This window comes from Dendrobates tinctorius, unplaced genomic scaffold, assembly GCF_039654945.1.
Source record: "Dendrobates tinctorius isolate UK_male_01 unplaced genomic scaffold, ASM3965494v1 ptg000491l, whole genome shotgun sequence".
NCBI lineage: Eukaryota > Metazoa > Chordata > Amphibia > Anura > Dendrobatidae > Dendrobates > Dendrobates tinctorius.
Genome location: NW_027362152.1, coordinates 953,566 through 980,226, shown reverse-complemented (window position 1 = coordinate 980,226; position 26,661 = coordinate 953,566). Strand labels below are relative to the sequence as shown.

Sequence of the window (26,661 nt, the reverse complement as noted above, 5' to 3'; positions counted from 1 at the left end):
TTTGTGGCAGCCATAGCCCTTTCAAAACTCAGCCACATACCTTGCTTGGCTCACACCTTGAACCTGGTGGTGCAGTGCTTCCTCAATAATTATCCGGAGTTAACAGCCCTGCTCCAGAAGGTGTGAAGACTGTGCGCGCACATCCGCCGGTCGCCTGTACACTCCATTCGTATGCAGAAGCTGCAGCGATTGCTCCACCTTCCCAACCACCGCCTCATTATCGACATTGCAACAAGGTGGAACTCCACCCTGCACATGGTTGAGCGGCTGTGCGAGCAGAGGCAGGCCATAATGCATTTGTGGGAGGATACACGGCCAGGCACTTTGAGAGCAGACATGGAGTTGACAGGTGTGCAGTGGTCGAAGCTGAAAGACCTCTGTAAAGTCCTTCAGTGTTTTGAGGAATGCACACGGCTGGTAAGCGCAGACAACGCCATCCTAAGCATGAGCATCCCACTTATGCGTCTGCTCATGCAAACTTTGTTGCACCTTAAGGAGTAGGCGTCTGCAACCAATGTTGACGAGGAGGAAGAGGTGGAGGGAATCCTTGATGACATTCAGCCATTGTCTGCTCAGGGACCTCTCCTGGACGAGTTGGAGGAAGAGGAGGAGGATGATGATGGGGATGATTACTTAGGGGAGGAGGATGCATCTCGTGGGGCAAGTGAAAATGTTGGCGTGGCAAGGTCTGGTACAGGGTTTGTGCATGACTGGAGGGATGTGGATTTGCCAGAAAGTGCTCCTCCACCCAGCACTCGCAGTGCATCATTGACACCGGGAACATTGGCCCACATGTCAGATTATGCCTTGCAGATCCTAAAAAGGGACCCACGCATTGCCAAAATGATGAACCATGACGACTACTGGTTGGCCAGCATCCTGGATCCACGCTATAAAGGCAAATTAAAAAACATCATGCCACAGGAGAACCTTGACCTAACATTGGCTACTAAACAAGCAACTCTGGTAAACCGGTTGGTTGAGGCATTCCCAGCACACAGCAGCGGTGATGGTTCTCACACGAGCCGTACGGGCCGAGGGCAGCTTGGCAGAGGTGTTCGTGGTGCACACAGCAGAAGTGGCGTTGGAGACAGGGGTTTCATGACAATGTTGTGGACTGATTTTTCACGGACCGCTCACACAACTGTTAATATAGCATCGATGGAAAGTGACAGGAGACAGCAGTTGTCAACTATGGTTAACAACTACTTTTCCTCCCATATCGATGTTCTCCCGCACAGGTCATTCCCCTTTGACTATTGGGCCGCTAAACTGGACACCTGGCCTGAATTGGCACAGTATGCCTTACAGGAGCTCGCTTGCCCAGCTGCAAGTGTGCTATCGGAAAGAGTCTTCAGTGCAGCTGGATCAATCCTGACAGAAAAAAGGACTCGTCTGTTAACCCAAAATGTGGATGATCTAACCTTCATTAAAATGAACCATGCATGGGTTTCCAAGGATTTTGTCCCACCTTCCCTTCAGGGCTGTGGAGTCGGTAAGCCACAGTTGCGACTCCGACTCCTGGATTTTATCAGGCTCCGACTCCGGCTCCTTCATAAATGGCCAATTCATAACAACAAATTTACTGTTGTAAAATATTAAACATCGTGCTTATTCAGTTTCTCACCATCATATAAGTAATCAGACCACTTAGAGCAAAAACTACATTTATTAGAATACAATTAGAATATAGCAAATAACTTTTATAAACTTTTCTAAACTGTAAGTAAATATGCAATAAACACTTTTATGCAGTTAATAAGAAGAAATCTATAAATTTGTCCTCAGAAAAAGTATTGCCTCTGTCAGATCCTCCTTCATGGATGCCCTCAAATCTGATCTAATTATTTTGAGAGCAGAGAACAACCTCTCTACACTAACTTGTGTTGGTGGCAAAGCAGTAACCACTCGGGCAACATCTCTGACAATGTCCGGATACAGAGGAATCGCTTGTTGCACTGTTATTTTTGATGAACGGTCAAATTTCTCAATTTCTTTTAGTGCACATGAAAAATTCTGCTGAAATGTCCTGGCTGTGTTCCTTGATGGGGATGACTCTTCTTCTATGCGGGAACGCTTTACACGGTCCTTGTGATCCAAATATTTTTCGAAATTAAATTCTTCATCAGTTGATGAGGGTGAAGATGTGGCAGGACGACCAAATTCTTCTTGTTCCTCCTGACTGTTCTGCAACCCTTTCATCCTTACTGCTATTTCATACAGAGCTTCTTTTCCTTTACTTAGCTGTTGATCATCTAGAAGAATCCGATGCATTGGGTCTACATAAACAGCTGCCAAAAGAATGTTATTTTGTAATAGTAGCTCCTCTCTCCGTTTCATTGATGTAGCTACGCCACTTGCAATTAACCCTCCTCTTTGGGACAGGCAAAACATCAGGTTCTTCCACTCCTTTAAGAAAATACCTGGAGTTAAGTCCTCTGCTTGTAATTTTTTAGTCACTGTAAATGGGTGCTCTAGCATTTTTTCCAGCTCAGTCACCTGATTCCACTGACTTTCATTTAGCGTCAGTTGAGGGTTAGCCATGTCTACAAGAAAGGTTTTCAGTTCAACCAAGCGCTGAATCATTAAGTAAGTACTGCCCCATCGTGTGGCTTGATCAATAATTGCCCCTTTTCCAGCACGTCTCTTCAAAATTGAGTCAACTTTAGGGGTTCTGGCAACAGTAGCCAATTTTCTCACCTTGTCAATCAGTGCAGCAGCATGTCCTTCTTGCAGACTGTCTCTTATAGCCAGCTGTAGCGTATGCACAACACAGCGCATGTGATGAATGAAAGAACATATTGACACAGTTTCAACAAGATCATCTAAACTATCATGTTGCTGTTCATCTGAAGCAACTTCAGTTTGCTCCTCAGTTACAATACTGTGTTCCTCTATTTCAAACATTTCTGTGTCTGTGGACCCAGAATGTTCTTCTAGCTGCTGGTCACCATCATTACTCTCATTCATTAGCTTAATAGTACTTATCATATTTGAAGCATTGTCAGTTACGACAGAAAGAACTTGCTCTTTTTTAAGTTCACAGTCTTGCAGAACCTTTTCCACCAAGACCTGGAGAAACTCACTGATGTGATGAGCTTTGGTGTCTTTTACTGCCAATGTCTTGGTAACTATTTCATTTTTGTCACAAACAAATCGGACATTGATGGCAAAATAGTTCACTCTGTGACGTGTGCAGGCATCCATTTTAAGAAACAGAAAGCGTCCCTTGAGAGTTTTTTTAAGTTCTTCCTTTTGTTTAAAAGCTTCTTCGATTACTAATTTTCTAATACTCACTCTCTCTCCAGAGAAACACCAAGCTTGCGGGCCATTTCCCCATTCAGACACATAAAAGCTGGTCGTGAAAATAATGAAATAGGCACACTATCCTTTACAACAAGCTCTATGATCTGTTTTTTAAATGTATCTACTGTCATTGTCACAGTAACTTTGTCACTGACAAAATATCTTGCAACTGATGGCTGCAAAGTTCTCTGTTCCTTTGTTTGGCTGGAAGAGCTGGGCACTGGTTCATTGGTTTAGATGCAGTCTTTCTCATCCACTGCTTTCAGTACTTCTGGATGAAAGCGCTGTAAATGTCTCTTTAGATTAGAAGCTCTGGTAGGAGCATTTTTATCTTTGCCTGAATATGCACTCATCTTGGCTTCACAGCATTTGTTTTCGTCTGGATCATTTGTCATACACTGACAGACATAATGTTTTCTATCTTGAGTGATGGTGAAATGTTCAAATACAGCTGATTTAATGTGATGCTTCTTTGACATTCTCAGGTTTTTAATTCTGCATTAATCCAAATGACAATTGTTTTTCCTAAAAACAATTGTACAAAATTATTGCCAGGTCGTACAACTGATATAGTGGTCAGTAATTTTGTTATTATTCCTCATGTACTCACAGTTAACTGATGCAAAGTTTGTTGAAAGGATAATACTTCTTACAGTCTTCCTCTTCTGAGTAGCAGGCAGCTGTGAGATGCTTGGAAGACGCACACCTAGTATGATCTAGTCTAGAGGAGGAGCTTTACTACTAAGAATTTGCAACACATTTTCACTTTCAGTTTCATACATTGTAAGTAGGGGGTTGGGGCAGCATGAGGTTAACCAAGTATAAGATTAGATAAGGGCAGTGGAGAACAGTGATACACAAGAAGTAAGAAATGTCTATCTCCAGCAGAACTGCTTATCTCTGTTGTTCATAGTTTGATAGAACATATATATTTGAGTAATATTTATAAAATTCATATGAAAGTTCAATTATGAAATATTAATACATTTTTTTTTTTTAATGCTGGAGTCGGTACATTTCTACCGACTCCAACCAAAACTAACTCCGACTCCACAGCCCTGCTTCCCTTGATGACACATAGCTTGCCAGAAAAATGGCTTGCTTTGGTCCTCCTCCTATTCCGCGAACTTGATCTATTTCGCCTTTTGCAGCAGCTGAATGTCCCACATCAACATATGCCACTTTGTAAACCGTCCTAGCTGGGCTGAATGGCCGGGGTCACCACCTAGCGCACGAAACCGTGCGAGTGCCGTTGCCCTGGACAGGTGGGTAGGCCGACTCTTGGGTGCGGGCACTGGCACAGGGTCCCTCAGTGAAATCAAGTGTCTCTGACGGTGGAGGTGCACACCCGGCGTCAGACACACCGCCGTTCTATGAGGGGCCCAGTGCCAGTACCGACGCCCACGAGTGTGCCCCCCTTGCATGGGCAGGGCCGCAGCATTTGCAATGTTTACCTCTCCCTGCTCCTCTGCTGTATAGTCTGGGCTGTCAAATCCTTCACTGGGAGTGCCACTACAAATTGAACTGAAAGATGATGGTTAAGATGTAGCTATGCCCTGTCCTGCTGGCCGGGCTCTAGCTCCAGATGATCAGTGGCTTCCATTTCTTATGGACGTTGACTCACAATGACATGCAGTTGTGGTTTATCATCAGCTTTCACAGTTTTCCGAAAAGTTCGATTTTGGCGCGCACGGCGCACCGTCAAAAGTGCACAGCGCAGGTCAAAGCGCAACTAGCGCACGGCCTGCGCACGATCTGCGCACCCTATGCTAAAGATAGGGTGCGCCGATCGCAGGCGCCGCTGTCCGCTAGGAGGCGGCGCTACAAGCAAGGGGCGGGCACGCCGGGCAGAGAGCCGGCTCGGGGGCGGAGCTACCCCCGGCCGTGCGTGCGCTTAAAAAGCGCTAATGTGAAACCAGCCTAAGCGACAAAAGCTGGTCCTTTCAGTGTAGCGTGCATGCAGCCCCGGACATCTACTGGAATGCTAGACCTGTTATTGCTCGATCTCACATGCCACAGCCTCGCGTATCCCTCTAGTAAGCTTGATGCGTACCACGGGGCCATGCCGGAGTCTCGGTCGTTAACGGAATAAAGCTGAGAAGTCGCTAGCACAACTACAAACGGACATACCACACCACACACAGAATCGACAAAGCTTGCAATCTGTCCATCTTTTCTGTAGCTTGTATGGTAGTGGTTTCCCGGGTGCAGTCCAATTAAGCCACAGGCTCCACTCCTGGTGGTGCCCTTTTGGACATTCCTTTAAGGTTCAGCTTTGCAATCATACTGCCCCCGGAAACCAAAAACTTTGCCTTCAGGGACGCTGTTTGGAGGTTCGTGGGAATAATGCCACCCGATCAGCAGTCAGCATATGGGTCGCCCTCCCAGGGCTGTGGGGTACTCGGTACCGGGCCGGTGTCAGTGGGATGTGTCACAGCAGCGGTGACCCGGACGGTGGCCCTGGGCGCCCATGTAAATGGTGTGGTATAATGGTAAAGAGTTTATAAAGTTTGACGCCACCTGTGGTGTTCAGCAACATAGATGTTAGGCCGACGCTGCATGCAGATCCTCTGGGACTGATGGTGTTGTGCAGCAAAGATGGTGAAGCTCCCCTCAGGTGGAGCTGGAGTCCCAGGGAAGTGTAGATGTAGTGATGGGGGAAAGGCCCAGGCGGTGTAGGTGCTTGTACCCAGATGTAGCGGTGCTGGAATAACTGTAGGACACCAGAGCGTGCAGTTCCAAAGCTTTACTCACAGTCTGCAGGTTACACAGATGCCTGCCTCCGTGCTGTGTCCTCCGGGTCAGGACCTCTGCCAACCTCCGGGACCAGAATGGAAAGCTCCCTTCCAAACACTCTGCCAACAAGTACCTTTCTGAACATCTCCTTTCTAGCGCTTGTGGGGGAAGCACTCACAGGACCGTGGTTCACTGAAACGCCTCCTGTCTAACAGATGTTCCTCAGACTTTACTTTTATGGCAGACAGTTGTAGCCTTTTCCTTCTGCCTTGAACACGTTGATGCTGGGGCCTCCGAGCCTTAGTTGGGTACAGAGCATTTATAGCTGCTACTTCCCCCGGTTTCTTAGCCTTAACTCTGCTCATCCTCCAGCTCCCCTTCTCACGTCCACACACTTCCCCCTTCCCTGCACAGAGTGCCCTAACTTACCTCCTCCCGACCACAGAGAGCAGCTCCTCAGCAGTCAGGTTCAGAGGTCTCCCTGTTGGCCTGGAGTGGGAAATGTGTTGTGTGTTGGTTTCACTGCTAGAGAGATCCTTCGTTGCTCCCAAGCTTGACAACACACTCCCTAGGAGGAAGGCAATGCCACAGTGGTGACCGTACTCTTGGGGACGCCACAAGTGCACTGAGGCCCAGCCACTGCTGGATGATGCTGCTGGTACATTGACCCAGACCACTACATTCCCCTTGCACTCTACACAGCCAGAATCTGACCCAGAGGAAACTCAGGTTCCCCTTCCCGCATACTATACCACCTTACACGGTGACAAAGAGGAAGGTGTAGATGAAAGTGCAGGTTCCTTGAGCAGGTGGGGGGGCATACTCATGGGCGATGGCATTGGCACCGCATAGTACGCAAGTGTCTCTGCCGGAGGGAGGGCCTAAACAGCCAAGTGCAGCGAGATGGAAGATGGGGACGACAAGGAGTTCAGAGTAGTGCAGGGATTCCCTAGCAAGGAGACTTATGTAATTGTTTTCAATGTTGGGACAGCAATTTTTGGGGAGCACTATACTCTGGAGAATGATATATGGGGCCCACCATACACTGGAGCATTCCAAAGGTGGACATCAGACACTGGAGCAGCATTTACAGGGCCCATTATACACTAGAGCAGTAGAAATGGGGCCAATTATATATGGAGCATTATTTGGGCCCATAAGACAGTGGAGCATCATCCATGGGGGCCAACATATACTGTAGCATTATGTGGAGCTCATCATATACTGTTTGAAACATTATATGGGAATAATGATTCCGTATGGAGAAATATATGGGCCTCATTACTCTGTATAGCGCACTAAGCGCTGGCCATAATACAGTATGGAGTAATATACTGTCCGTTTTTGGAGGTATTGGAGAATTTAAAGTGGATATCAGTCATGAGATGTAAAAAGTGAAGTATTTTTCATTGTACTATACTGCTATTTCTCTGCCGTATCGGAGCATCATGAGTTGTGGTATGTGTTAAAGGGGTGCTCTTTGGCCCTGGGCCCACGAAAACCTGGAGCCAGCCCTACCCCCCACAACTGTAGCCAAATAACCCCCATTTTTCAGTGTTTAACTAGTATTATGAAGTTAATTAAGGTTGACAAGCTTCAGTAATAAGAATTTATGCTTTTGGCATTCAAATGGGCACTGTTGGTGTGTTTCCTGTCCTCCTCTCACTGCCGACTTTAATTCTCCATTGACTTACATTGGGTTTCGTGACGACCACGACTTTTCCCTATAGTCGGCCGATTTTGCTCGACCATACTTTTGGAAAAGTTGGGTTTCATGAAACGAAACTCGACCCTAAAAAACCAAAAGTCGCTCAACACTAGTGGCGGGTTTTCCGTACGGACCCGCAGCAAACCAAGTGCTGCGGTCCGTACGGCTGTCAATTCCCACACGGGGACGGCAGCGCTCAGCTCGCTGTATTTATGCAGGATGGTTTCACACTGCACAGGTGAGAGATCCTTTTCAAAACTTAAAAGAATTAAAAATGAGTTGAGGAGTCAAATGGGACAAGACAGACTCAATCATCTCTCTTTAATGAGCATTGAACAAGAGCTTTTGAAGAGTCTAGACCTCTCAGAAATCATCAACGACTTTAGCACCAAAAAATCTCGCCGAAAAAGTCTGTGAGCAGTTTATGATCTTCAGTGAGTTTCTAGTCCATTCAGAAATTGTTGCCTGTGCTCATTGCACTTTTCCTGTTAGGCTACCACCCACACCGATATACATCTGTAGAGATAAATAATGATGCTGAATTATTGTTTAATATTATGTTTACATGTTATTACATGTGGTACGGTGAATGTCGCCTTATGTTTACCTTGTATGAAGAAATACAGGCCAGTATATACCACATTTTATATTGTGACTGTCGATTTTGAGGAATATTTAATATTATTTATATTGTATGACCATACAATACAATTTCTTGTGAGAAAAAAGTAATTTTTCTTTGTTTTTATGGACTAATAAATGTTACAATTTGTATACCTAAAAATCAGCATATGCAGTGTTTTTGTGAGAAGAGCCACAAAATTTTGACAGAAAATGTTTTCCTGGGAAGGGGGGTACTGGGGCCCAGGTTTTATAAACAGCCCCGGGCCCATGGTCCACTTAATCCGCCACTGATAATATAGGCCCCTCAAAGTGACTTCAGATGTGAGGGGGTCCCTAAAAAAAAAAAAAATGGTGTGAAAATGAGAAACCGCTGTCGACTTTTAACCCTTACGACGCCCTAACACAGAAGCCATGTTCCCACTCTGCGCTGATGTGACGCAGACGTGTGGGGGCGCTATACAGGAACTATCCGGGGTCACATCACTCTCTGGTGTAACAGGATAAAGATTCAAAGGGGGAAAAGAGCAACATTCGCAAATTTCACCAAATTTCACAAATAAACGCAAAAATTATCGACATAAATTTACCACTGACATGAAGCCCAGCAGGTCCCGAGAAAGCAAGGCCAAACTGGCCGGGATCCATGGAGGCGTTCCTGAGTTATTACCTCATACAGGGACAGGGGACAGAACGGCCGGGATCCATGGAGGCATTCCTGCGTCACCCCCTCATACAGGGACAGGGGTGAGAACGGCCGGGATCCATGGAGGCGTTCCTGAGTTATTACCTCATACAGGGACAGGGGACAGAACGGCCGGGAACCATGGAGGCGTTCCTGAGTTATTACCTCATACAGAGACAGGGGACAGAACGGCCGGGATCCATGGAGGCATTCCTGAGTTATTACCTCATACAGAGACAGGGGTGAGAACGGCCGGGATCCATGGAGGCGTTCCTGAGTTATTACCTCATACAGAGACAGGGGACAGAACGGCCGGGATCCATGGAGGCGTTCCTGAGTTATAACCTCATACAGGGACAGGGGACAGAACGGCCGGGATCCATGGAGGCGTTCCTGAGTTATTACCTCATACAGAGACAGGGGACAGAACGGCCGGGATCCATGGAGGCGTTCCTGAGTTATTACCTCATACAGAGACAGGGGACAGAACGGCCGGGATCCATGGAGGCGTTCCTGAGTTATTACCTCATACAGAGACAGGGGACAGAACTGCCGGGATCCATGGAGGCGTTCCTGAGTTATTACCTCATACAGAGACAGGGGACAGAACGGCCGGGATCCATGGAGGCGTTCCTGCGTCACCCCCTCATAGAGGGACAGGGGCGAGAAAGGCCGGGATCCATGGAGGCGTTCCTGAGTTATTACCTCATACAGAGACAGGGGACAGAACGGCCGGGATCCATGGAGGCGTTCCTGAGTTATTACCTCATACAGGGACAGAACGGCCGGGATCCATGGAGGCGTTCCTGAGTTATTACCTCATACAGAGACAGGGGACAGAACGGTCGGGATCCATGGAGGCGTCCCTGAGTTATTACCTCACACAGGGACAGGGGTGAGAACGGCCGGGATCCATGGAGGCGTTCCTGAGTTATTACCTCACACAGGGACAGGGGTGAGAACGGCCAGGATCCATGGAGGCGTTCCTGAGTTATTACCTCATACAGGGACAGGGGTGAGAACGGCCGGGATCCATGGAGGCGTTCCTGAGTTATTACCTCATACAGAGACAGGGGTGAGAAAGGCCGGGATCCATGGAGGCGTTCCTGAGTTATTACCTCATACAGAGACAGGGGACAGAATGGCCGGGATCCATGGAGGCGTTCCTGAGTTATTACCTCATAGAGGGACAGGGGTGAGAACGGCCGGGATCCATGGAGGCGTTCCTGAGTTATTACATCATACAGGGACAGGGGTGAGAACGGACGGGATCCATGGAGGCGTTCCTGAGTTATTACCTCATACAGAGACAGGGGACAGAACGGCCGGGATCCATGGAGGCGTTCCTGCGTCACCCCCTCATAGAGGGACAGGGGTGAGAACGGCCGGGATCCATGGAGGCGTTCCTGAGTTATTACCTCATACAGAGACAGGGGTGAGAACGGCCGGGATCCATGGAGGCGTTCCTGAGTTATTACCTCATAGAAGGACAGGGGACAGAACGGCCGGGATCCATGGAGGCGTTCCTGAGTTATTACCTCATACAGGGACAGGGGACAGAACGGCCGGGATCCATGGAGGCGTTCCTGAGTTATTACCTCATACAGGGACAGGGGACAGAACGGCCGGGATCCATGGAGGCGTTCCTGAGTTATTACCTCATAGAGGGACAGGGGTGAGAACGGCCGGGATCCATGGAGGCGTTCCTGAGTTATTACCTCATACAGGGACAGGGGACAGAACGGTCGGGATACATGGAGGCGTTCCTGAGTTATTACCTCATACAGAGACAGGGGTGAGAACGACCGGGATCCATGGAGGCGTTCCTGAGTTATTACCTCATACAGGGACAGGGGACAGAACGGCCGGGATCCATGGAGGCGTTCCTGAGTTATTACCTCATACAGGGACAGGGGACAGAACGGCCGGGATCCATGGAGGCGTTCCTGAGTTATTACCTCATACAGGGACAGGGGACAGAACGGCCGGGATCCATGGAGGCGTTCCTGAGTTATTACCTCATAGAGGGACAGGGGTGAGAACGGCCGGGATCCATGGAGGCGTTCCTGCGTCACCCCCTCATAGAGGGACAGGGGACAGAACGGCCGGGATCCATGGAGGCGTTCTTGCGTCACCCCCTCATAGAGGGACAGGGGACAGAACGGCCGGGATCCATGGAGGCGTTCCTGAGTTATTACCTCATACAGGGACAGGGGTCAGAATGGCCGGGATCCATGGAGGCGTTCCTGAGTTATTACCTCATACAGAGACAGGGGACAGAACGGCCGGGATCCATGGAGGCGTTCCTGAGTTATTACCTCATACAGAGACAGGGGACAGAACAGCCGGGATCCATGGAGGCGTTCCTGAGTTATTACCTCATACAGAGACAGGGGACAGAACGGCCGGGATCCATGGAGGCGTTCCTGAGTTATTACCTCATACAGAGACAGGGGACAGAACGGCCGGGATCCATGGAGACGTTCCTGAGTTATTACCTCATACAGAGACAGGGGACAGAACGGCCGGGATCCATGGAGGCGTTCCTGAGTTATTACCTCATACAGAGACAGGGGACAGAACGGCCGGGATCCATGGAGACGTTCCTGAGTTATTACCTCATACAGAGACAGGGGACAGAACAGCCGGGATCCATGGAGACGTTCCTGAGTTATTACCTCATACAGAGACAGGGGACAGAACAGCCGGGATGCATGGAGGCGTTCCTGAGTTATTACCTCATACAGGGACAGGGGACAGAACGGCCGGGATCCATGGAGGCGTTCCTGAGTTATTACCTCATAGAGGGACAGGAGACAGAACGGCCGGGATCCATGGAGGCGTTCCTGAGTTATTACCTCATACAGGGACAGGGGACAGAACGGCCGGGATCCATGGAGACGTTCCTGAGTTATTACCTCATACAGGGACAGGGGACAGAACGGCCGGGATCCATGGAGACGTTCCTGAGTTATTACCTCATACAGGGACAGGGGACAGAACGGCCGGGAACCATGGAGACGTTCCTGAGTTATTACCTCATACAGGGGACAGAACGGCCGGGATCCATGGAGGCGTTCCTGAGTTATTACCTCATACAGGGACAGGGGACAGAACGGCCGGGATCCATGGAGACGTTCCTGAGTTATTACCTCATACAGGGACAGGGGACAGAACGGCCGGGATCCATGGAGGCGTTCCTGAGTTATTACCTCATACAGGGACAGGGGACAGAACGGCCGGGATCCATGGAGGCGTTCCTGAGTTATTACCTCATACAGAGACAGGGGACAGAACGGCCGGGATCCATGGAGGCGTTCCTGAGTTATTACCTCATACAGGGACAGGGGTGAGAACGCCCGGGATCCATGGAGGCGTTCCTGAGTTATTACCTCATACAGGGACAGGGGACAGAACGGCCGGGATCCATGGAGGCGTTCCTGAGTTATTACCTCATACAGGGACAGGAGACAGAACGGCCGGGATCCATGGAGGCGTTCCTGAGTTATTACCTCATACAGAGACAGGGGACAGAACGGCCGGGATCCATGGAGACGTTCCTGAGTTATTACCTCATAGAGGGACAGGAGACAGAACGGCCGGGATCCATGGAGGCGTTCCTGAGTTATTACCTCATACAGAGACAGGGGACAGAACGGCCGGGATCCATGGAGACGTTCCTGAGTTATTACCTCATACAGGGACAGGAGACAGAACGGCCGGGATCCATGGAGGCGTTCCTGAGTTATTACCTCATACAGAGACAGAACGGCCGGGATCCATGGAGACGTTCCTGAGTTATTACCTCATACAGAGACAGGGGACAGAACGGCCGGGATCCATGGAGGCGTTCCTGAGTTATTACCTCATACAGGGACAGGAGACAGAATGGCCGGGATCCATGGAGGCGTTCCTGAGTTATTACCTCATACAGAGACAGGGGACAGAACGGCCGGGATCCATGGAGGCGTTCCTGAGTTATTACCTCATACAGGGACAGGAGACAGAACGGCCGGGATCCATGGAGGCGTTCCTGAGTTATTACCTCATACAGGGACAGGGGATAGAACGGCCGGGATCCATGGAGGCGTTCCTGAGTTATTACCTCATACAGGGACAGGGGACAGAACGGCCGGGATCCATGGAGGCGTTCCTGAGTTATTACCTCATACAGGGAACAGAACGGCCGGGATCCATGGAGATGTTCCTGAGTTATTACCTCATACAGAGACAGGGGACAGAACGGCCGGGATCCATGGAGGCGTTCCTGAGTTATTACCTCATACAGGGACAGGGGACAGAACGGCCGGGATCCATGGAGGCGTTCCTGAGTTATTACCTCATACAGAGACAGGGGACAGAACGGCCGGGATCCATGGAGGCGTTCCTGAGTTATTACCTCATAGAGGGACAGGAGACAGAACGGCCGGGATCCATGGAGGCGTTCCTGAGTTATTACCTCATACAGGGACAGGGGACAGAACGGCCGAGATCCATGGAGACGTTCCTGAGTTATTACCTCATACAGAGACAGGGGAAAGAACGGCCGGGATCCATGGAGGCGTTCCTGAGTTAGTACCTCATACAGGGACAGGGGACAGAACGGCCGGGATCCATGGAGACGTTCCTGAGTTATTACCTCATACAGGGACAGGGGACAGAACGGCCGGGATCCATGGAGACGTTCCTGAGTTATTACCTCATACAGGGGACAGAACGGCCGGGATCCATGGAGGCGTTCCTGAGTTATTACCTCATACAGAGACAGGGGACAGAACGGCCGGGATCCATGGAGGCGTTCCTGAGTTATTACCTCATACAGGGACAGGGGACAGAACGGCCGGGATCCATGGAGACGTTCCTGAGTTATTACCTCATACAGGGACAGGGGACAGAACGGCCGGGATCCATGGAGGCGTTCCTGAGTTATTACCTCATACAGGGACAGGGGACAGAACGGCCGGGATCCATGGAGGCGTTCCTGAGTTATTACCTCATACAGGGACAGGGGACAGAACGGCCGGGATCCATGGAGGCATTCCTGCGTCACCCCCTCATACAGGGACAGGGGTGAGAACGGCCGGGATCCATGGAGGCGTTCCTGAGTTATTACCTCATACAGGGACAGGGGACAGAACGGCCGGGAACCATGGAGGCGTTCCTGAGTTATTACCTCATACAGAGACAGGGGACAGAACGGCCGGGATCCATGGAGGCATTCCTGAGTTATTACCTCATACAGAGACAGGGGTGAGAACGGCCGGGATCCATGGAGGCGTTCCTGAGTTATTACCTCATACAGAGACAGGGGACAGAACGGCCGGGATCCATGGAGGCGTTCCTGAGTTATAACCTCATACAGGGACAGGGGACAGAACGGCCGGGATCCATGGAGGCGTTCCTGAGTTATTACCTCATACAGAGACAGGGGACAGAACGGCCGGGATCCATGGAGGCGTTCCTGAGTTATTACCTCATACAGAGACAGGGGACAGAACGGCCGGGATCCATGGAGGCGTTCCTGAGTTATTACCTCATACAGAGACAGGGGACAGAACTGCCGGGATCCATGGAGGCGTTCCTGAGTTATTACCTCATACAGAGACAGGGGACAGAACGGCCGGGATCCATGGAGGCGTTCCTGCGTCACCCCCTCATAGAGGGACAGGGGCGAGAAAGGCCGGGATCCATGGAGGCGTTCCTGAGTTATTACCTCATACAGAGACAGGGGACAGAACGGCCGGGATCCATGGAGGCGTTCCTGAGTTATTACCTCATACAGGGACAGAACGGCCGGGATCCATGGAGGCGTTCCTGAGTTATTACCTCATACAGAGACAGGGGACAGAACGGTCGGGATCCATGGAGGCGTCCCTGAGTTATTACCTCACACAGGGACAGGGGTGAGAACGGCCGGGATCCATGGAGGCGTTCCTGAGTTATTACCTCACACAGGGACAGGGGTGAGAACGGCCAGGATCCATGGAGGCGTTCCTGAGTTATTACCTCATACAGGGACAGGGGTGAGAACGGCCGGGATCCATGGAGGCGTTCCTGAGTTATTACCTCATACAGAGACAGGGGTGAGAAAGGCCGGGATCCATGGAGGCGTTCCTGAGTTATTACCTCATACAGAGACAGGGGACAGAATGGCCGGGATCCATGGAGGCGTTCCTGAGTTATTACCTCATAGAGGGACAGGGGTGAGAACGGCCGGGATCCATGGAGGCGTTCCTGAGTTATTACATCATACAGGGACAGGGGTGAGAACGGACGGGATCCATGGAGGCGTTCCTGAGTTATTACCTCATACAGAGACAGGGGACAGAACGGCCGGGATCCATGGAGGCGTTCCTGCGTCACCCCCTCATAGAGGGACAGGGGTGAGAACGGCCGGGATCCATGGAGGCGTTCCTGAGTTATTACCTCATACAGAGACAGGGGTGAGAACGGCCGGGATCCATGGAGGCGTTCCTGAGTTATTACCTCATAGAAGGACAGGGGACAGAACGGCCGGGATCCATGGAGGCGTTCCTGAGTTATTACCTCATACAGGGACAGGGGACAGAACGGCCGGGATCCATGGAGGCGTTCCTGAGTTATTACCTCATACAGGGACAGGGGACAGAACGGCCGGGATACATGGAGGCGTTCCTGAGTTATTACCTCATAGAGGGACAGGGGACAGAACGGCCGGGATCCATGGAGGCGTTCCTGAGTTATTACCTCATACAGAGACAGGGGTGAGAACGACCGGGATCCATGGAGGCGTTCCTGAGTTATTACCTCATACAGGGACAGGGGACAGAACGGCCGGGATCCATGGAGGCGTTCCTGAGTTATTACCTCATACAGGGACAGGGGACAGAACGGCCGGGATCCATGGAGGCGTTCCTGAGTTATTACCTCATACAGGGACAGGGGACAGAACGGCCGGGATCCATGGAGGCGTTCCTGAGTTATTACCTCATAGAGGGACAGGGGTGAGAACGGCCGGGATCCATGGAGGCGTTCCTGAGTTATTACCTCATACAGGGACAGGGGACAGAACGGTCGGGATACATGGAGGCGTTCCTGAGTTATTACCTCATACAGAGACAGGGGTGAGAACGACCGGGATCCATGGAGGCGTTCCTGAGTTATTACCTCATACAGGGACAGGGGACAGAACGGCCGGGATCCATGGAGGCGTTCCTGAGTTATTACCTCATACAGGGACAGGGGACAGAACGGCCGGGATCCATGGAGGCGTTCCTGAGTTATTACCTCATACAGGGACAGGGGACAGAACGGCCGGGATCCATGGAGGCGTTCCTGAGTTATTACCTCATAGAGGGACAGGGGTGAGAACGGCCGGGATCCATGGAGGCGTTCCTGCGTCACCCCCTCATAGAGGGACAGGGGACAGAACGGCCGGGATCCATGGAGGCGTTCTTGCGTCACCCCCTCATAGAGGGACAGGGGACAGAACGGCCGGGATCCATGGAGGCGTTCCTGAGTTATTACCTCATACAGGGACAGGGGTCAGAATGGCCGGGATCCATGGAGGCGTTCCTGAGTTATTACCTCATACAGAGACAGGGGACAGAACGGCCGGGATCCATGGAGGCGTTCCTGAGTTATTACCTCATACAGAGACAGGGGACAGAACAGCCGGGATCCATGGAGGCGTTCCTGAGTTATTACCTCATACAGAGACAGGGGACAGAACGGCCGGGATCCATGGAGGCGTTCCTGAGTTATTACCTCATACAGAGACAGGGGACAGAACGGCCGGGATCCATGGAGACGTTCCTGAGTTATTACCTCATACAGAGACAGGGGACAGAACGGCCGGGATCCATGGAGGCGTTCCTGAGTTATTACCTCATACAGAGACAGGGGACAGAACGGCCGGGATCCATGGAGACGTTCCTGAGTTATTACCTCATACAGAGACAGGGGACAGAACAGCCGGGATCCATGGAGACGTTCCTGAGTTATTACCTCATACAGAGACAGGGGACAGAACAGCCGGGATGCATGGAGGCGTTCCTGAGTTATTACCTCATACAGGGACAGGGGACAGAACGGCCGGGATCCATGGAGGCGTTCCTGAGTTATTACCTCATAGAGGGACAGGAGACAGAACGGCCGGGATCCATGGAGGCGTTCCTGAGTTATTACCTCATACAGGGACAGGGGACAGAACGGCCGGGATCCATGGAGACGTTCCTGAGTTATTACCTCATACAGGGACAGGGGACAGAACGGCCGGGATCCATGGAGACGTTCCTGAGTTATTACCTCATACAGGGACAGGGGACAGAACGGCCGGGAACCATGGAGACGTTCCTGAGTTATTACCTCATACAGGGGACAGAACGGCCGGGATCCATGGAGGCGTTCCTGAGTTATTACCTCATACAGGGACAGGGGACAGAACGGCCGGGATCCATGGAGACGTTCCTGAGTTATTACCTCATACAGGGACAGGGGACAGAACGGCCGGGATCCATGGAGGCGTTCCTGAGTTATTACCTCATACAGGGACAGGGGACAGAACGGCCGGGATCCATGGAGGCGTTCCTGAGTTATTACCTCATACAGAGACAGGGGACAGAACGGCCGGGATCCATGGAGGCGTTCCTGAGTTATTACCTCATACAGGGACAGGGGTGAGAACGCCCGGGATCCATGGAGGCGTTCCTGAGTTATTACCTCATACAGGGACAGGGGACAGAACGGCCGGGATCCATGGAGGCGTTCCTGAGTTATTACCTCATACAGGGACAGGAGACAGAACGGCCGGGATCCATGGAGGCGTTCCTGAGTTATTACCTCATACAGAGACAGGGGACAGAACGGCCGGGATCCATGGAGACGTTCCTGAGTTATTACCTCATAGAGGGACAGGAGACAGAACGGCCGGGATCCATGGAGGCGTTCCTGAGTTATTACCTCATACAGAGACAGGGGACAGAACGGCCGGGATCCATGGAGACGTTCCTGAGTTATTACCTCATACAGGGACAGGAGACAGAACGGCCGGGATCCATGGAGGCGTTCCTGAGTTATTACCTCATACAGAGACAGAACGGCCGGGATCCATGGAGACGTTCCTGAGTTATTACCTCATACAGAGACAGGGGACAGAACGGCCGGGATCCATGGAGGCGTTCCTGAGTTATTACCTCATACAGGGACAGGAGACAGAATGGCCGGGATCCATGGAGGCGTTCCTGAGTTATTACCTCATACAGAGACAGGGGACAGAACGGCCGGGATCCATGGAGGCGTTCCTGAGTTATTACCTCATACAGGGACAGGAGACAGAACGGCCGGGATCCATGGAGGCGTTCCTGAGTTATTACCTCATACAGGGACAGGGGATAGAACGGCCGGGATCCATGGAGGCGTTCCTGAGTTATTACCTCATACAGGGACAGGGGACAGAACGGCCGGGATCCATGGAGGCGTTCCTGAGTTATTACCTCATACAGGGAACAGAACGGCCGGGATCCATGGAGATGTTCCTGAGTTATTACCTCATACAGAGACAGGGGACAGAACGGCCGGGATCCATGGAGGCGTTCCTGAGTTATTACCTCATACAGGGACAGGGGACAGAACGGCCGGGATCCATGGAGGCGTTCCTGAGTTATTACCTCATACAGAGACAGGGGACAGAACGGCCGGGATCCATGGAGGCGTTCCTGAGTTATTACCTCATAGAGGGACAGGAGACAGAACGGCCGGGATCCATGGAGGCGTTCCTGAGTTATTACCTCATACAGGGACAGGGGACAGAACGGCCGAGATCCATGGAGACGTTCCTGAGTTATTACCTCATACAGAGACAGGGGAAAGAACGGCCGGGATCCATGGAGGCGTTCCTGAGTTAGTACCTCATACAGGGACAGGGGACAGAACGGCCGGGATCCATGGAGACGTTCCTGAGTTATTACCTCATACAGGGACAGGGGACAGAACGGCCGGGATCCATGGAGACGTTCCTGAGTTATTACCTCATACAGGGGACAGAACGGCCGGGATCCATGGAGGCGTTCCTGAGTTATTACCTCATACAGAGACAGGGGACAGAACGGCCGGGATCCATGGAGGCGTTCCTGAGTTATTACCTCATACAGGGACAGGGGACAGAACGGCCGGGATCCATGGAGACGTTCCTGAGTTATTACCTCATACAGGGACAGGGGACAGAACGGCCGGGATCCATGGAGGCGTTCCTGAGTTATTACCTCATACAGGGACAGGGGACAGAACGGCCGGGATCCATGGAGGCGTTCCTGAGTTATTACCTCATACAGGGACAGGGGACAGAACGGCCGGGATCCATGGAGGCGTTCCTGAGTTATTACCTCATACAGAGACAGGGGACAGAACGGCCGGGATCCATGGAGGCGTTCCTGAGTTATTACCTCATACAAGGACAGGGGTGAGAACGCCCGGGATCCATGGAGGCGTTCCTGAGTTATTACCTCATACAGGGACAGGGGACAGAACAGCCGGGATCCATGGAGGCGTTCCTGAGTTATTACCTCATACAGGGACAGGAGACAGAACGGCCGGGATCCATGGAGGCGTTCCTGAGTTATTACCTCATACAGGGACAGGAGACAGAACGGCCGGGATCCATGGAGGCGTTCCTGAGTTATTACCTCATACAGAGACAGGGGACAGAACGGCCGGGATCCATGGAGACGTTCCTGAGTTATTACCTCATACAGAGACAGGGGACAGAACGGCCGGGATCCATGGAGGAGTTCCTGAGTTATTACCTCATACAGGGACAGGCGACAGAACGGCCGGGATCCATGGAGGCGTTCCTGAGTTATTACCTCATACAGAGACAGGGGACAGAACGGCCGGGATCCATGGAGGCGTTCCTGAGTTATTACCTCATACAGGGACAGGAGACAGAACGGCCGGGATCCATGGAGGCGTTCCTGAGTTATTACCTCATACAGGGACAGGGGACAGAACGGCCGGGATCCATGGAGGCGTTCCTGAGTTATTACCTCATACAGGGACAGGGGACAGAACGGCCGGGATCCATGGAGGCGTTCCTGAGTTATTACCTCATACAGGGAACAGAACGGCCGGGATCCATGGAGACGTTCCTGAGTTATTACCTCATACAGAGACAGGGGACAGAACGGCCGGGATCCATGGAGGCGTTCCTGAGTTATTACCTCATACAGGGACAGGGGACAGAACGGCCGGGATCCATGGAGGCGTTCCTGAGTTATTACCTCATACAGAGACAGGGGACAGAACGGCCGGGATCCATGGAGGCGTTCCTGAGTTATTACCTCATACAGGGACAGGGGACAGAACGGCCGGGATCCATGGAGGCGTTCCTGAGTTATTACCTCATACAGGGACAGGGGACAGAACGGCCGGGATCCATGGAGACGTTCCTGAGTTATTACCTCATACAGGGACAGGAGACAGAACGGCCGGGATCCATGGAGGCGTTCCTGAGTTATTACCTCATACAGGGACAGGGGACAGAACGGCCGGGATCCATGGAGGCGTTCCTGAGTTATTACCTCATACAGAGACAGGGGACAGAACAGCCGGGATCCATGGAGACGTTCCTGAGTTATTACCTCATACAGAGACAGGGGACAGAACGGCCGGGATCCATGGAGGCGTTCCTGAGTTATTACCTCATACAGGGACAGGGGACAGAACGGCCGGGATCCATGGAGGCGTTCCTGAGTTATTACCTCATACAGAGACAGGGGACAGAACGGCCGGGATCCATGGAGGCGTTCCTGAGTTATTACCTCATACAGGGACAGGGGACAGAACGGCCGGGATCCATGGAGGCGTTCCTGAGTTATTACCTCATACAGGGACAGGGGACAGAACGGCCGGGATCCATGGAGGCGTTCCTGAGTTATTACCTCATACAGGGACAGGGGACAGAACGGCCGGGATCCATGGAGGCGTTCCTGAGTTATTACCTCATACAGGGACAGGGGACAGAACGGCCGGGATCCATGGAGGCGTTCCTGAGTTATTACCTCATACAGGGACAGGGGACAGAACGGCCGGGATCCATGGAGGCGTTCCTGAGTTATTACCTCATACAGGGACAGGGGACAGAACAGCCGGGATCCATGGAGGCGTTCCTGAGTTATTACCTCATACAGGGACAGGGGACAGAACGGCCGGGATCCATGGAGGCGTTCCTGAGTTATTACCTCATACAGGGACAGGGGACAGAACGGCCGGGATCCATGGAGGCGTTCCTGAGTTATTACCTCATACAGAGACAGGGGACAGAACAGCCGGGATCCATGGAGGCGTTCCTGAGTTATTACCTCATACAGGGACAGGGGACAGAACGGCCGGGATCCATGGAGACGTTCCTGAGTTATTACCTCATACAGGGACAGGGGACAGAACAGCCGGGATCCATGGAGACGTTCCTGAGTTATTACCTCATACAGAGACAGGGGACAGAACGGCCGGGATCCATGGAGGCGTTCCTGAGTTATTACCTCATACAGGGACAGGGGTGAGAACGGCCGGGATCCATGGAGGCGTTCCTGAGTTATTACCTCATACAGGGAGAGGGGACAGAACGGCCGGGATCCATGGAGGCGTTCCTGAGTTATTACCTCATACAGGGACAGGGGACAGAACGGCCGGGATCCATGGAGGCGTTCCTGAGTTATTACCTCATACAGGGACAGGGGACAGAACGGCCGGGATCCATGGAGGCGTTCCTGAGTTATTACCTCATACAGAGACAGGGGACAGAACGGCCGGGATCCATTGAGACGTTCCTGAGTTATTACCTCATACAGGGACAGAGGACAGAACGGCCGGGATCCATGGAGGCGTTCCTGAGTTATTACCTCATACAGGGACAGGGGACAGAACGGCCGGGATCCATGGAGGCGTTCCTGAGTTATTACCTCATACAGGGACAGGGGTGAGAACGGCCGGGATCCATGGAGGCGTTCCTGAGTTATTACCTCATACAGGGACAGGGGACAGAACGGCCGGGATCCATGGAGGAGTTCCCGAGTTATTACCTCATACAGAGACAGGGGACAGAACGGCCGGGATCCATGGAGACGTTCCCGAGTTATTACCTCATACAGGGACAGAGGACAGAACGGCCGGGATCCATGGAGGCGTTCCTGAGTTATTACCTCATACAGGGACAGGGGACAGAACGGCCGGGATCCATGGAGGCGTTCCTGAGTTATTACCTCATACAGGGACAGGGGTGAGAACGGCCGGGATCCATGGAGGCGTTCCTGAGTTATTACCTCATACAGGGACAGGGGACAGAACGGCCGGGATCCATGGAGGCGTTCCTGAGTTATTACCTCATACAGAGACAGGGGACAGAACGGCCGGGATCCATGGAGGCGTTCCTGAGTTATTACCTCATACAGGGACAGGGGTGAGAACGGCCGGGATCCATGGAGGCGTTCCTGAGTTATTACCTCATACAGAGACAGGGGACAGAACGGCCGGGATCCATGGAGGCGTTCCTGAGTTATTACCTCATACAGAGACAGGGGACAGAACGGCCGGGATCCATGGAGGCGTTCCTGAGTTATTACCTCATACAGGGACAGGGGACAGAACGGCCGGGATCCATGGAGGCGTTCCTGAGTTATTACCTCATACAGAGACAGGGGACAGAACTGCCGGGATCCATGGAGGCGTTCCTGAGTTATTACCTCATACAGAGACAGGGGACAGAACGGCCGGGATCCATGGAGGCGTTCCTGCGTCACCCCCTCATAGAGGGACAGGGGCGAGAAAGGCCGGGATCCATGGAGGCGTTCCTGAGTTATTACCTCATACAGAGACAGGGGACAGAACGGCCGGGATCCATGGAGGCGTTCCTGAGTTATTACCTCATACAGGGACAGGGGACAGAACGGCCGGGATCCATGGTGGCGTTCCTGAGTTATTACCTCATACAGAGACAGGGGACAGAACGGTCGGGATCCATGGAGGCGTCCCTGAGTTATTACCTCACACAGGGACAGGGGTGAGAACGGCCGGGATCCATGGAGGCGTTCCTGAGTTATTACCTCACACAGGGACAGGGGTGAGAACGGCCGGGATCCATGGAGGCGTTCCTGAGTTATTACCTCATACAGGGACAGGGGTGAGAACGGCCGGGATCCATGGAGGCGTTCCTGAGTTATTACCTCATACAGAGACAGGGGTGAGAAAGGCCGGGATCCATGGAGGCGTTCCTGAGTTATTACCTCATACAGAGACAGGGGACAGAATGGCCGGGATCCATGGAGGCGTTCCTGAGTTATTACCTCATAGAGGGACAGGGGTGAGAACGGCCGGGATCCATGGAGGCGTTCCTGAGTTATTACATCATACAGGGACAGGGGTGAGAACGGCCGGGATCCATGGAGGCGTTCCTGAGTTATTACCTCATACAGAGACAGGGGACAGAACGGCCGGGATCCATGGAGGCGTTCCTGCGTCACCCCCTCATAGAGGGACAGGGGTGAGAACGGCCGGGATCCATGGAGGCGTTCCTGAGTTATTACCTCATACAGAGACAGGGGTGAGAACGGCCGGGATCCATGGAGGCGTTCCTGAGTTATTACCTCATAGAAGGACAGGGGACAGAACGGCCGGGATCCATGGAGGCGTTCCTGAGTTATTACCTCATACAGGGACAGGGGACAGAACGGCCGGGATCCATGGAGGCGTTCCTGAGTTATTACCTCATACAGAGACAGGGGACAGAACGGCCGGGATCCATGGAGGCGTTCCTGAGTTATTACCTCATACAGGGACAGGGGACAGAACGGCAGGGATACATGGAGGCGTTCCTGAGTTATTACCTCATAGAGGGACAGGGGACAGAACGGCCGGGATCCATGGAGGCGTTCCTGAGTTATTACCTCATACAGAGACAGGGGTGAGAACGACCGGGATCCATGGAGGCGTTCCTGAGTTATTACCTCACACAGGGACAGGGGACAGAACGGCCGGGATCCATGGAGGCGTTCCTGAGTTATTACCTCATACAGGGACAGGGGACAGAACGGCCGGGATCCATGGAGGCGTTCCTGAGTTATTACCTCATACAGGGACAGGGGACAGAACGGCCGGGATCCATGGAGGCGTTCCTGAGTTATTACCTCATAGAGGGACAGGGGTGAGAACGGCCGGGATCCATGGAGGCGTTCCTGAGTTATTACCTCATACAGGGACAGGGGACAGAACGGTCGGGATACATGGAGGCGTTCCTGAGTTATTACCTCATACAGAGACAGGGGTGAGAACGACCGGGATCCATGGAGGCGTTCCTGAGTTATTACCTCATACAGGGACAGGGGACAGAACGGCCGGGATCCATGGAGGCGTTCCTGAGTTATTACCTCATACAGGGACAGGGGACAGAACGGCCGGGATCCATGGAGGCGTTCCTGAGTTATTACCTCATACAGGGACAGGGGACAGAACGGCCGGGATCCATGGAGGCGTTCCTGAGTTATTACCTCATAGAGGGACAGGGGTGAGAACGGCCGGGATCCATGGAGGCGTTCCTGCGTCACCCCCTCATAGAGGGACAGGGGACAGAACGGCCGGGATCCATGGAGGCGTTCTTGCGTCACCCCCTCATAGAGGGACAGGGGACAGAACGGCCGTGATCCATGGAGGTGTTCCTGAGTTATTACCTCATACCGGGACAGGGGACAGAATGGCCGGGATCCATGGAGGCGTTCCTGAGTTATTACCTCATACAGAGACAGGGGACAGAACGGCCGGGATCCATGGAGGCGTTCCTGAGTTATTACCTCATACAGAGACAGGGAACAGAACAGCCGGGATCCATGGAGGCGTTCCTGAGTTATTACCTCATACAGAGACAGGGGACAGAACGGCCGGGATCCATGGAGGCGTTCCTGAGTTATTACCTCATACAGAGACAGGGGACAGAACGGCCGGGATCCATGGAGACGTTCCTGAGTTATTACCTCATACAGAGACAGGGGACAGAACGGCCGGGATCCATGGAGGCGTTCCTGAGTTATTACCTCATACAGAGACAGGGGACAGAACGGCCGGGATCCATGGAGACGTTCCTGAGTTATTACCTCATACAGAGACAGGGGACAGAACGGCCGGGATCCATGGAGACTTTCCTGAGTTATTACCTCATACAGAGACAGGGGACAGAACAGCCGGGATCCATGGAGGCGTTCCTGAGTTATTACCTCATACAGGGACAGGGGACAGAACGGCCGGGATCCATGGAGACGTTCCTGAGTTATTACCTCATACAGGGACAGGGGACAGAACGGCCGGGATCCATGGAGACGTTCCTGAGTTATTACCTCATACAGGGACAGGGGACAGAACGGCCGGGATCCATGGAGACGTTCCTGAGTTATTACCTCATACAGGGGACAGAACGGCCGGGATCCATGGAGGCGTTCCTGAGTTATTACCTCATACAGAGACAGGGGACAGAACGGCCGGGATCCATGGAGGCGTTCCTGAGTTATTACCTCATACAGGGACAGGGGACAGAACGGCCGGGATCCATGGAGACGTTCCTGAGTTATTACCTCATACAGGGACAGGGGACAGAACGGCAGGGATCCATGGAGGCGTTCCTGAGTTATTACCTCATACAGGGACAGGGGACAGAACGGCCGGGATCCATGGAGGCGTTCCTGAGTTATTACCTCATACAGACACAGGGGACAGAACGGCCGGGATCCATGGAGGCGTTCCTGAGTTATTACCTCATACAGGGACAGGGGTGAGAACGCCCGGGATCCATGGAGGCGTTCCTGAGTTATTACCTCATACAGAGACAGGGGACAGAACGGCCGGGATCCATGGAGACGTTCCTGAGTTATTACCTCATAGAGGGACAGGAGACAGAACGGCCGGGATCCATGGAGGCGTTCCTGAGTTATTACCTCATACAGAGACAGGGGATAGAACGGCCGGGATCCATGGAGACGTTCCTGAGTTATTACCTCATACAGGGACAGGAGACAGAACGGCCGGGATCCATGGAGGCGTTCCTGAGTTATTACCTCATACAGAGACAGAACGGCCGGGATCCATGGAGACGTTCCTGAGTTATTACCTCATACAGAGACAGGGGACAGAACGGCCGGGATCCATGGAGGCGTTCCTGAGTTATTACCTCATACAGGGACAGGAGACAGAATGGCCGGGATCCATGGAGGCGTTCCTGAGTTATTACCTCATACAGAGACAGGGGACAGAACGGCCGGGATCCATGGAGGCGTTCCTGAGTTATTACCTCATACAGGGACAGGAGACAGAACGGCCGGGATCCATGGAGGCGTTCCTGAGTTATTACCTCATACAGGGACAGGGGATAGAACGGCCGGGATCCATGGAGGCGTTCCTGAGTTATTACCTCATACAGGGACAGGGGACAGAACGGCCGGGATCCATGGAGGCGTTCCTGAGTTATTACCTCATACAGGGAACAGAACGGCCGGGATCCATGGAGACGTTCCTGAGTTATTACCTCATACAGAGACAGGGGACAGAACGGCCGGGATCCATGGAGGCGTTCCTGAGTTATTACCTCATACAG

General features: G+C 52.3%; 2 protein-coding genes across 3 annotated transcripts in view; both read right to left on the bottom strand.

Annotated features, from left to right (window-relative positions):
- LOC141078034 (gastrula zinc finger protein XlCGF66.1-like) overlaps positions 1-26,661 on the bottom strand; it is an 80,895-nt gene that overhangs the window by 48,487 nt on the left and 5,747 nt on the right. The window lies entirely within an intron of this gene.
- LOC141078024 (uncharacterized) lies at positions 8,057-19,515 on the bottom strand. Its single transcript, XM_073564821.1, has 3 exons — positions 19,485-19,515; positions 8,528-9,874; positions 8,057-8,266 (listed from the first exon to the last, which is right to left on the bottom strand). Exons 1-2 carry the CDS (start codon positions 19,513-19,515, stop codon positions 8,958-8,960), a joined length of 948 nt encoding a protein of 315 aa, XP_073420922.1. The 3' UTR covers positions 8,057-8,266; positions 8,528-8,957.